We start from the raw sequence: 12,504 nt of genomic DNA on the forward strand, positions 1-12,504 counted from the left end.
TCCGTTATTCACCGCTGTTTGACATCCATATCAGGGTTACCACAGAAATCCTCTTAAAATAGAGTTCTGTAATCAGATTACATGCTGTTTTTATATGGCAGTTGTTTTCTGAAAACACACCCTGGTGTCATAATCTGAAGCCACTGACATACAATATCAATTCATTTTACATCTGCCTGTTATGTCTCGTATTGTAAGTACTAGTGGTCTCAGATTAAAAGTTCATATGAAGTAGGCTTTAGATTTTTGAACGGTGCTAGTCTGGGTAAAGTTTAGCATCATGATGCTGGTGTGTTGCTATTGAATTGATAAAGTGTTCTTTTCTTTTGTTGCATGTTGCTCTGTGGCTTGGACTTTGGGTCACTTTTTCAATCTAAGACTAGTTGAAAATACTACCAAAATTGTATACTTTTTCATAATTAGCTCTACTCAACTGCTGTTAATAAAGCGCTTTAGGTATGCAGGTGTAGAATAAATGCATCTCAGGATACAGTATTCAATATCTTGGCATTGTCTGAAGTCACTTTGACCTATACGTTTTAGAATTAAACTATCACAATGTCAGTTTTGCTCTGTTTGTTTATTTATTCCTTTTATGATAATATTTTATTAGTGTTATAATAATATGATATAATGTAATACAGAATTTTGTATCATACCGAATTATAATTAATATTGTTATTCATTATATTAATAAGTATTACTATTTTATAGTATTATTGTTTATAAAATAATAATAATAATAATTATTATTATTATTAATTAATAAATAATAATAAATGAACATGCCAATAAAATCATTAGTGCTATTATATAAAAGTCTGTAAATGTATAATATAATAATATGAATAATTGTAAAAATTATAATTATTAGATGCACTTAATAATATTAATATTAATTCTAATTATTATTATTATTATTATTGTTAATAACAGTAATATTAGAAAACGTGAAGTAAATAACATTATTTATGCATGTTATAATATACAACAATTTATATATATATATATATATATATATATATATATATATATAATAACAATATTGATAATAATACTAACAACAACAATAGCAATTTTAAGACATTTTCACTGCTCTTCTAGCACAAATGATCAATTATTGGATGAGTGTACCGTTTTTAAAAACAATTCTTACAATACATTTTTTCAAACAATTATTTTCTCAATTCAAGGACATTTCATATATGTTTGTTTTCGAGTGTGTGCCAGACTGACTGATTTCCAGAGATCCAGACGCTCGGAGGTTTCCGTCCACAGGAATGTCTGAAGTTATGAAACATTAGCTCACCTACAAGTGAGCTCCCAGACATCCACGAAAAACACAGTTTGAGTCGCTTTCCCACTCTTTGCTTCTCAGTCTCGGCACGTTACATTTGTTTTCCACTGTGAAAGTGACTGAAAAAAAAGGTCGAGTCCTCAGGTTCAGATTTAACAGTCAGTGCCACATGATGCCGTCTCATGTGTGAGGGTTGCGGGGAGGGGGTGTGTGTGTGTGTGTGTGTGTGTGTGTGTGTGTGTGTGTGTGTAGCAGGGCTCTGTTTTGGGGTGGAGAGGGAAAAAAGGAATCTGTGTGTTTGTGAGAACTTCTTCCTGACGTACTTTAACCACAGAGCGCTGCGCAGTGATGAATGTCTCGCTGGGAGAAAGAGGAAGAGGAAACTACCGGTGCTTCTGGCAATCTCGGGGATATTTGTAGAAAGCATGTCAGTGTGCTACCTGCGTTTCAGAGGGACACGCTCCTCTCGTAACGCCTTGATAGACGCTCCGGAGTGATTGAGTTTGTGTGCGACTGTGGCTCTTGGGACCTCCTGCGCGGCGCGGGACCGTCGGCACAATGGGTTCAGTTATGTGTAAGTCTGCGTTATGTGTTTTCGAGCAGATTTTAACAGCCCGAGGAAGAACTTTGCGCTACATGGAGTGTGATATATGGAGTGCTTTCTGAGAGAGTTACAGCTCTGCTGGCTTTGGTCGGAAGCTGTGAGGTGTTTCTGGATGGAAAAAAAGAGGTTTATGGGCTTAATAATGATTAGACACACAGCAATGTGACCAGAAAAAATGTGCTTGTAGTTAACTTTCTGTATAAGAAGATTTCTCTCTGTTGCTCACACAGACGACTTGAGTCGCACAGTTTTTATGGTATTTTATGATGTATTTTTGTCATTTTGGAGCTCAACAGTCCCAGTCCTCATAAAAGGAATAGGATACTGACTTTCACCCCACGATCTTCATGTTAACCACAAACTTTTTTGTCAGCATCTGACTAAACAAAACAGATTCATTTACAACATCTGATTCAAAGAAAAGTTTTTTTTTACGTTTGGCAGATGGTTTTATTTAAAAGCTACTTGCAAAATTAGAAAAGCCACGAATCATACATTGCTAATAGGATGAGCTATTATAGATGTACCTTTTTTTTTATGGTGTGTTTTTTCATTTCGGAGTTTGACAGCCCTGTTTTTATTATATGGAAAACAGTGGTCATTTTAGAATGATATTAAAGTTAATAATCAGTCTAAAGCCTGGGGCGGTATAAGTATTTTCCACTAAAACATCATTATCATCCTTAAAACAAAACAGCAAACATAAACAAAAATATTAAAAATATATATATTTTTCAGTGTTGTAAATAAGCTGCAAATTTCTCTGTAATTATTTATGAAATTTACTATATATTTGCTTCAAAGTAAATCTTTAGCCAGATTTCAGTGAGTTTAAAGAGAATCTATCTATCTATCTATCTATCTATCTATCTATCTATCTATCTATCTATCTATCTATCTATCTATCTATCTATCTATCTATCTAGTCAAAATGTTAGTTATCTTAAGAATTCTAAAACGTAAGAATTGGATAACAATTTACAATTCATTGAGAATGTGTTGAATATTATTTGGTTATTTAATTACAAAACTGTACATCATATACCATTGTCCAGATATCTGCTAAATATGAATAATTGTTTTTTAAAAATTATTCAATATTTATTTTGTATTCATTTATATCTAGTGTAATTTTAACAGTGTAATAAAAAACAAAATAGTACAATTCCACAAAAAAAAAAACCTACTCTGAGATACTAATATGCACCTTTTAGGAATAGATAGGAAATGTATAGTATGTTCAGGTCTTTATAGGTGAGTGTGTGTGTGTGTGTGTGTGTGTGTGTGTTGGGATGTTGTGTACTGAGAGCTCTGTGGGAGAGCCACGCTCTCAGGTGGAGGTGTGTGTGTGTGTAAGTATATCCACCACAGGAGAAGTGAACCAGAATAGTTCTCTTAATCCAGAGACAGCAATGCTTCTGTCCACTTGCCCTGATCCGTCCTTACTCTTCTGGGACCTCCGTAGTGAGGCAGGTTGGAGTCCTTAGGGTTCGTGCTGCAGTATGGACGGCTATCAGACCGTCTGGTCCCGCTGCTCGGTATGTGGGCGACCCTCACGAGGAACGTCCTTTTCCTTGGTCCGCATCTCGACTGGGGAAATGGAGTCCTATCATCGTTTGCTGGGAGTGTGTCTGGAAACCGAATTAACGCTGAGGAGAAGTATGTCTTCCTCATACATCATCACCTTCCTCTTTCGCTCTGATTTGCTTCTGATGCAGATATAGCTAAAACATGCTAGAGAAGTGTGATGTTTAGTGTGTGTGTGTGTGTGTGTGTGTGTGCGAGCTTCGGTGTTGACTGTCAGACGCTCTTAAAGAGGATTAAATGGCTGGGTCAGATTGTCCGCTTCATTCATCGCTGTGGCTAATTTGCTTATGGTAAACAGAAATGCCAGAGCAAGTCTGATATTTTGTGGCTCCGATTTATTTTGCATATTCAGCTTTGGTTGTGTGCATGAACCTTTTTTAGCTTGAAGAGGAACTGTAAGTACTGTGGAGGTCAGCAATCAGACTTTCTATCAGACGTGAAGGAAGGCAATGAGCTGATAGCACCAAGTCATAGAACAAAATCTATTTATATATTTTTTATGTTTTTTTTTTTTTTTTATATTTTGACCGTAATTTTATTACTTAAATTACACACACACACACACACACACACACACACACACACACACACACACACACACACACAAACACACACACTCTAAACCAAGAGCACTGTATGCTGCAGAGAGTCTCTAGGGGCAGCATGAATTATGATGATGCAGAGGATACTAAGCATGCACTGCAAAAAACATTTTTTTATTATCTGTATTATTTTCCACCAGAAACATTAAAACATCCGTAAAACAACTGTGCAAAAAAATGCTATTATTATTATTATTATTATTATTATTAATTTAATACATGCATCAAATGTGATATGGCATGCTTTTTATGTTGACTTTACATGTATTTATGTTTTTTATATTGTTGTTGTTAATCTTGTTAACAATAACAACAACAGCAATTATAGTAATATAATTAGTAAGAAAAAAATGTCCTCAAAAATGTGCTGTAAGTAAAAAAAGAACCCACGTTGTTTGCACCCCTATACACTTTCCCCTTCTGGAAACATTTTTTGGCTAAATCCACACACATATGCGATTAGTTCAGAGGCCAATGCCCTCAAAGTCTCCCTCGAGAGCCTCTTTAAAGCATGCCGGCATAATCAAATGCACCTGTCCAGACTGGGTCAGACATAGCTTTACAAAGCCCATAGCTTTCTGAACATCCTAGTGGAACACATTTTTGCGTATAGTGGTTGTTTTTACTCAAACGGTTCTGAATTAGGCCAGCTGGCTTACTCAAAGCTGTTTTCATCATTCATTCCAATACAAAATGATTCAAAGTACTTTCTGTTTGCAGAAAAACGCCTTTACACTTACAGTCCAAACACTCCCTCACTTTATTATGGATTGTTTGCTGCGTATCCTGCAGTGTGGGGCAGAGGTCTTGATTGTTCCAGGTGACAGGGTCTATGATATGAATCATTTTAAGGGAGTTTTTGTTATTCTGGCATATACAGGATCCTGTCTGACGTTCTGATTTGTATCCATGTGTGACTGCTTCCTTTTCCGTAGGGATGTGGATCCAGAGGGATTTAGTATGCTGTAACTGTATGCTGCAATTTCTTTTGGGATGGAATTCAAACAGATCACATTATGACTTTACATAGTAGTTCACCCAAAGATTTAGCAAAATTGTCTGTGTCAAAAAACGTTAATAAAATATAATTTTACATATATGAATATTTTTTTTCTGATTTCACGGCCATTTATTTATTTACCAAAAAAGTATATATTTTTTTATTTTGATAATAAAAATGTGAAAAATATGAAACATTCTGACAAAAAAATGAAAAGCTATTTCCAAAACTGCATGAATTTATCCTGAAATGGCATTAGGTTTCAGTGGAGACTATTTAACTATTTACCTCGTGTAAAACAGATTTATGAAAGAAAAAGAAATAATACAATTCCAATGAGAAAATATACATTTTGGGCAAAATTTATGCTGTTTGGCCAAAATGCTAAAAATAAATAAATAAATAATAACAAAACTCTCCCTAAGAATATGTATAAGGAATAAAATGAGGATGAGGAAATTATGAATTTTATATAATTTAATATTTATAAAATATTATAAAACATATTAATTTTAAAACCATTTCACTCCAAAAATATATATATTTATTTGTGTATGCATATATATATATATATATATATATATATATATATATATATATATATATATATATATATATGTGTGTGTGTGTGTGTGTGTGTGTGTGTATGTATGTGTATCGGCATCAAAGCACGTACCTTGTCCAAGTTTTGTATTGCTTTAAAATAAATGCCTACAGAAATGTAAATGTTTGTGTGTGTGTGTGTGTGTGTGTGTGTGTGTGTGTGTGTGTGTGTGTGTGTGAGTGCTAGGAGCTCTAAGACTTCTTCCCCTACTTTGAGTGATTTCTTTAGTGAAAATACGATAGATTGTGGATCTTGCCTGCCATTAAATATTGACATCCCATCTGTGAACGGCTGAGCCTTTGATAAAGCTTTACTGCAACCACTGACAATATTAAGCTCACAGGGCTTTAATTTGATGATGATTTTATTTTGCTGCCTGAGACTTAATCATTGAGCCTTGTCTTGAGATTCCATTGTCATACAGCAGCACTACTTTCTAAAGATCAGATGGAAGCAGAGTGGGACAATGGACTGGATGTCCTGTGGACGCCCCTTAATCGTCTGCCATTGGGATTCAGACAGGCTGTGAAGTGAATCTATTGTGTCGATTCTGTTATAGACGCTCAGTGTGTCATGGAAGAGCATACAGTTTCTCACACACAGTACACACTGTAGGTGTTCAGAACCACTTTGAGACCCCCTACAGCTCGTGATCGAGTTCCAGACTGGATTTGTTTACATGATATGCAGCAGTGTCCGCTGCTTGACTGCAACCCTTGATGCATTGACCCCAGATGAAACCATAAGTATGCTTCAGAAAAAAGGAAGATGAAACCTCTGAGAGCTGATTTGTGGTTTTTCTTCCAGCAGCTGATGATTGAATCCATTACAGTTTGTCTTCACTTAGTAAATAAGGGTGCTTTCCATACCAGTGACCCTAGAGCAAGAGGGGTCAGTGTCAAAGACCGACAAGACTGTCCACAGAGCAGGGCTTTTAATAGTGATACAGATATTTATCAACCTGTCACAATCTTTTATATCTGTATATATATTTAAAATTGTTGCACGCTTTTTTTGTCATTTATGTCTAATGTATGTCTAATTTATGTCTATGTCTTGATGTTTAGCCACCGTAAATAATAATAAAAATATTTTTCACTGTAAACCACACACAACTGTAATATATATATATATATATATATATATATATATATTATATATATATATATATATATATATATATTAAATGTATTTAAATTCTGAAATTAGAAATGCTTATAAGGCGAGTACTCAAGTCAATGTATGATTTAATAATAATAATAATAATAAAATCAGTGTAAAATTTTTTTAAGAAATATCCTGAATGTTTTAAAATGTCTACATTTTTGTGGAGTCACATCTATCTATCAATAATGAAAATATTTTAAGTGTATATATATTTTTAAAAGAAATATCATGAATGTCATTAAAATTACATAAAACATTATGTAGTAACAATTACATAATTTAATCATCTATCTATCTATCTATCTATCTATCTATCTATCTATCTATCTATCTATCTATCTATCTATCTATCTATCTATCTGTATATGCACATTGGATACTTACAAAACGCTTACAAAACATTTGATCTTATCTATTTTTGGTCACAGTGTCCTCACTGCATGAACTCCTCACTGCATGTGAATGCAATCAGCGTTGAACTGAATGTGCAAGTTAGCGTGTTTAGCAGTTACAATTGAGTTTTACAAAAGTGAGTTTAACATATTTATTCTGACATCCTGACCCGTGCTAGGACAAAAGCAAGTATTGTCTGATGAGGATGTCACAGGTGATTGACACTTGATCATCTGACTGTTGAACTCTTGCTGATGGTTTGAGTGATTAACAAGCTCTGTAATTACCCAGACAGATTGGATGAAGTCCAGTTCATCATCCTTTGGTAACCAGATACTCTTCATTGGGTTAACAGGACCTAGAGGCAAACAAGCAATGAACAATCAACATAATGCTTCTTATGAACGTGCACGGTGTACCCTATTGAAACAATGACTTTACAGAAACGTAGGTGTGTCCTGCTTTTTATGTGACTATATAAACCAAAAAGATGCAGGGCTCAGTTCTCCACTGAGCACAAGGGGAAGGAAAGGCGAAAAAAGGCCATACAATGCCTGAGCCGAAAACACTAATGTTTGGGGAAATGCTTCTTCTTGGTACATAAACATAGTTGTTCTCTCAGGCCGTAAACACACACTTCCAGCTTCTTGGCTGACCCATGACTCGACGTATGATGCAACTTGTGTAATACGTCGAGTCAGAATCAGCAAAGAAGCTCAAACTCCGCGCTCAGTCAGTCGTTTTACATTATTATTCTAAAACTAGAAATATTTTTGTTACAAAAACCTGCTTCAGATGACATGTGATAATCCCCGAAGGTGTATAGGTTATTTTTACATCGCAGTACTTGTGGATAAATCAGATTTAAGGAGCTTCACAAAAATAGCTGCTATCCATGAGCGTTACTAAGCTTTGAAGAGCCAGGATGCATTTTTTTTGAAAACTCTAACTGGCTTTGGGGTGAGTAAAATATGGGGTAATTTTCATTTTTGGGTGAACTATTCCTTTAATGTGCACGAGCACTTCACTTAATATATGTGTGCACTCTGTAGAGGTGTTATTTGAATGTTTAATGTTATTTGCAAAATACTTGATTACGTCACATCGCTAAAACAACTTATCGCACACCCTTCAGTATATTGACATCCTGAGTGCAGCTTCTATGCAAAACAAGGCCAGAGTAATTAAAGCATATCGCATCGCATGTCCTTGGGTTATTGCATAATTGCGATCAATACTATTTTGAGTCTGCTCTATGAAATGTGATCTTCATTTGTCAAACTCAGTGAATTTTATATGTAAGCAAACGCATATTGAATGGTATTGTATTAAAACATGTCTCTGAGAAACTCGCCAGTTTGTAAAACCTTTCCTGCTGACAAAAGCGCCTCTGGATAAATTCGGATCAGCAGTATAACATTTTCCGAAACGTGCCAATCCACCAAAAACAGCTGTTTTGGCATTGTTCAGCGTTGAATTTGTTCAGACAGCTTTCTTTTAAATGTGAAGTGATGTTTTGATGGTGGCACCGACATTTGTCATCCTACGGATGTCTTAAAGGTTCCTCCGCATGCTAAGCTAGGACAGTAGAAAGGATTTTCTAAAATCGTCCCTTTAAATTAAGATAAGTGGTATGTGGTTTGGCTTGGGTTGGTATTATTCAGAGCACAGCCCTGTTTCCCAGACCTGTGTGGGTCAGAGAGGGATTTGTGGTCTAGTTTGACAATTAGCCAGCTTCACTGAACACAGAGGGTAGTGGACCATGAGTCTGCATCAACTGTGTGTGTGTATTGTGTGTGTGTGTGTGTGTGTGTTTTATTTGCACGTGTCGTGTGCTTAAACCCGTAGCTAACAGCAGGTTTTTTTTTTGCTGGGGTTTAATCTCTTGGCGTGCTGACCATCATCTGTTCTGCTACAGGAAAACTGCTTTTACGTAGGGAATTTAATGCTTAATAAAAAAGCAGTGATGATGATGTTTAGTTAGATGAGACAGCTTTGTTCTTTCTGAGGCCAGTGACATTTTACTGATAAAAAAGATTTTTTTTTCAAATGTAATTTGTATCATATCTCACACAAGTAAACATTCATAAAGTGAAGGGATTAGTTTATTATATGCCATTTGAATTTGTGTCTGTGTATTTGATTCAAAAACACCATTCAGTGATTCACTATAAAAGTATTTTTCCAGGTGGCTTTAATAAATATTTTTGGTTCAAATCTATTTTAAAATTTCAGTTCAGTGTAAAAACAATGATATAATTTCAACAATTTACTATAATAGTAATACAAGTAGTTGTATTGGTAGTAAAAAATAGAATTAGTAACATTCAAGGCATCTCTTATGCTCATAAAACCCAATGCTTTTGAATGATAGTTTGTATTGAACAATACTATATATTGTAGTGTATATAAATGTGTACATATTATTTCTAAAAAATATATATTGCTTTTTTTAAAATTGTTTCTTTAAAACTTTTTATATTAGGTACCCTAATGTGTCCTTAAAGTACATCAAAAAATAATTACAATGTACAATCCACAATGTACTTATTTTGCTCATATTGTATTGCAAACCACTACTGATGTGGGATATGGGTAAGATAATGGACAGGTTTGGTCATATGGGTAGGTTAAGGGTGGGATGGGTCAACAGCGTGATCATAAACGAAAGCACAGAAATGTAATTACGTATAGATATTTAAAAAAACAAATAGTACAATGTAAAAACACATTTATTAATTTTTTTTACGAAAAAGCCGATTTGAGTACAGTTTGTTTTAAGTGTTTGTTTTTTTTTCTGTTGGCAGGAGTGGTCCTGTGTGATCCGGTCACGGTGACTTTCCTCTGGGGAAGTCTTCGGCTTCTTATTGTAATTCACGTTCATGTCAATGGTTGCGACTCCACAGCCAGCTGATAACATCTGGTTTTCACATGCTCCTTGACGCACATTGTTCTTCCTGTAGAACACACTCGACAAGGATGTGTGTGCGTTCCAAGTAAAAAAAAAAGCGTTCATTTTTGTTGTTCTGCCTGTCAAACATTTTGACTGCATTAACTTCAGCTCGTCGGCTGCGGACAAACATCAGCGCAGCCCGAACACGTCCCCAAAATTTCAGTAGTAACTCATCTGCGTTGTTTGTAGCCCACAGCAAGTTTCCTCACAAGACTTAACAGGGTCTGCTAAAGAGAAGTCAATGTTAATGCTGTCTTTTGTGTACGTGTACAGAGGAACTTTTGTTCGTCTACAGACTTCGTCGGGCTTTAGGGTGACCCTCAGTAGATCAGTAGAGAATAGAAGCACTCGAGCGCTCTTTTGTGAAGCCGAAGGCATAAAAGAATGGCTTGTTTGAAGGAGCGCTTCCCTGATGAACGGATACAAACCAGAGGCTGTGTTGATGGCTAAAGGTCGTCTCTAAGGAAGCAGCTGTACAGACGGTCACTCTGAAGGGTCGGGCTACTGATGCACTTTGTGACTCTGTATCTAACGCTCCTGTGCTTTCTTCTATTTCCTCACAGATGAGATCATGCAGCAGGAGATCAGGCCGTTACTGGCCGTCGACATAATCGAGCAACTTCACAGGCAGTTTGCGCTTCTTTCAGGTGAGAAATGGATGTGTCTGTTTACTTCACTATAGCTGTCGGTGGCGCCTTCGAACTTTGACCCTTTTTCTTTTGTGGGCCATGTTTATGATTTCAGTTAACGCACTCAAATCACGTGCACTCGTGCCCTCCTATTTCCTCAGATGCTCATTAGCGCTTACAGTCAGAGAAAAAAAGACATCTCATTTTCCCATGATGCGTATTATATAATAATGAACTGAGAAATATCCGAAGGCTCCTTGGTGAATCTCCCTTGGTGGTTTATGAACCCACGATCCACAATTAACTTTTAGTCACACAGATGTGAGAATATACCAGACATGAATGTTTTTTACAGGCCTTTTTTTTTCACGATGAGCCAGACTCTGTTACTTGAGTGAAAAGGCATGTATTACCAACAAAAAAAAGAAAGAAATTATTCATAATGCACAACAAATAGATTTCATATTTATTATCTGACAGCATTATAGATTTTTCAGTTTATAGGTATTGGTCGATAACGGACGTTTAACTATTTAACTATTCAGTTTAATTGAATTATACATTATAAAATAATGAAAAGCTATATTAATATTAAATAAAAAATAGTAAATTAATGACACTGTTTTGTTATTAATTTAACAATGTTTGTGAATTACTCTAAATAAATAAATGTAATAAACAGAATAGTATGGAATGATAATATTAGCCGTAAAATAGCACTGTAAAATAATATTTTAATATTGCTACATACTTGCAATACATTTAAATAGATTCCACAGATCTCCAGCATATTAGTTGCCACATAAATGATGCTAGATAAATCTTTGGTACATGTGACCGACGATGTAAACATGTTTTTCTTTCGTAGATCGTTTGTAAGTCTTTTATTTAATTCGCTTGCATTACTCAAGCCGCCAAGATCAGACTCATTCTTATAGTTTGATTTAATGAAACCATTTATTATGTTATAGTTTCTCATTAAATTACCACCCAATTTATTTCATTTAACACTTAGTCACAATTGGCTCTGGTGAGTTTTTGACCCTGTTTGAAACTGAAACGTCTTTGTTTACCAGCTCAGGTTTTCAACCACTAGGCTACGCCACCGTCTTGCTTCAGATGAAAATGAACACAAATTAGGCGGCGACTACTGTTTACGACACATGAAATGAATTTGAATCTATTTATAATAAATTTCAAACCAGCACCATCGCCGGGTGGCACTGAAGCGTGGTTAACTATACGGTATCCGCTTGAGCTAATAAAACAGCAGTGTTTACCACGTTCAGCGCACACAGAGCTCTCTGAAAACAGGGTGGAAAAACTTACACGCTGAACTGATGTAAGTGGGAGGGAACTTTCGGCTACAGACTTGCTGCTCCTTGGAGAGTTTTTCCATTCCTTCCCACCCCAGTCAGATCTCCTGAGGCCTGGCCTGCCTCACTGTCTCCTCATCTGCCAAGACGCCTGCACCAGCCATCAAAACTGCTCCAGTTACATAATGTTACAGAGAAAAACAATCCCAGCATACTTTGTGCAATCTATTTAGCTGGCTCCTCTTGTCTTAAGTGGCGCTTTCCCCTGAAAAGCACGGTGTCGTCCATTAGGACTCTGTGAATCACAGGGGACCATCAGACGTTTAATAAAATGAAATAGACTTCAAATGTG

At 35.7% G+C, this 12,504-nt stretch overlaps 1 protein-coding gene across 12 annotated transcripts in view; it reads left to right on the forward strand.

The window, feature by feature from the left end:
• The window catches only part of mcf2l2 (MCF.2 cell line derived transforming sequence-like 2), a 60,389-nt gene that overhangs the window by 4,888 nt on the left and 42,997 nt on the right, over positions 1-12,504 (forward strand). For 11 of the 12 annotated variants that reach the window (XM_043251279.1, XM_043251283.1, XM_043251285.1 and 8 more), the window contains exon 2: positions 10,771-10,854. In XM_043251279.1, the coding sequence (XP_043107214.1) occupies positions 10,771-10,854 (84 nt within the window). Of the gene's footprint in view, positions 1-1,553; positions 1,872-10,770; positions 10,855-12,504 lie in introns of those variants that run through there. The other variant, XM_043251282.1, reaches the window with a different exon arrangement.

The sequence above is a fragment of the Puntigrus tetrazona genome, chromosome 11, assembly GCF_018831695.1.
Source record: "Puntigrus tetrazona isolate hp1 chromosome 11, ASM1883169v1, whole genome shotgun sequence".
In the NCBI taxonomy this organism is placed as follows: Eukaryota; Metazoa; Chordata; class Actinopteri; order Cypriniformes; family Cyprinidae; genus Puntigrus; species Puntigrus tetrazona.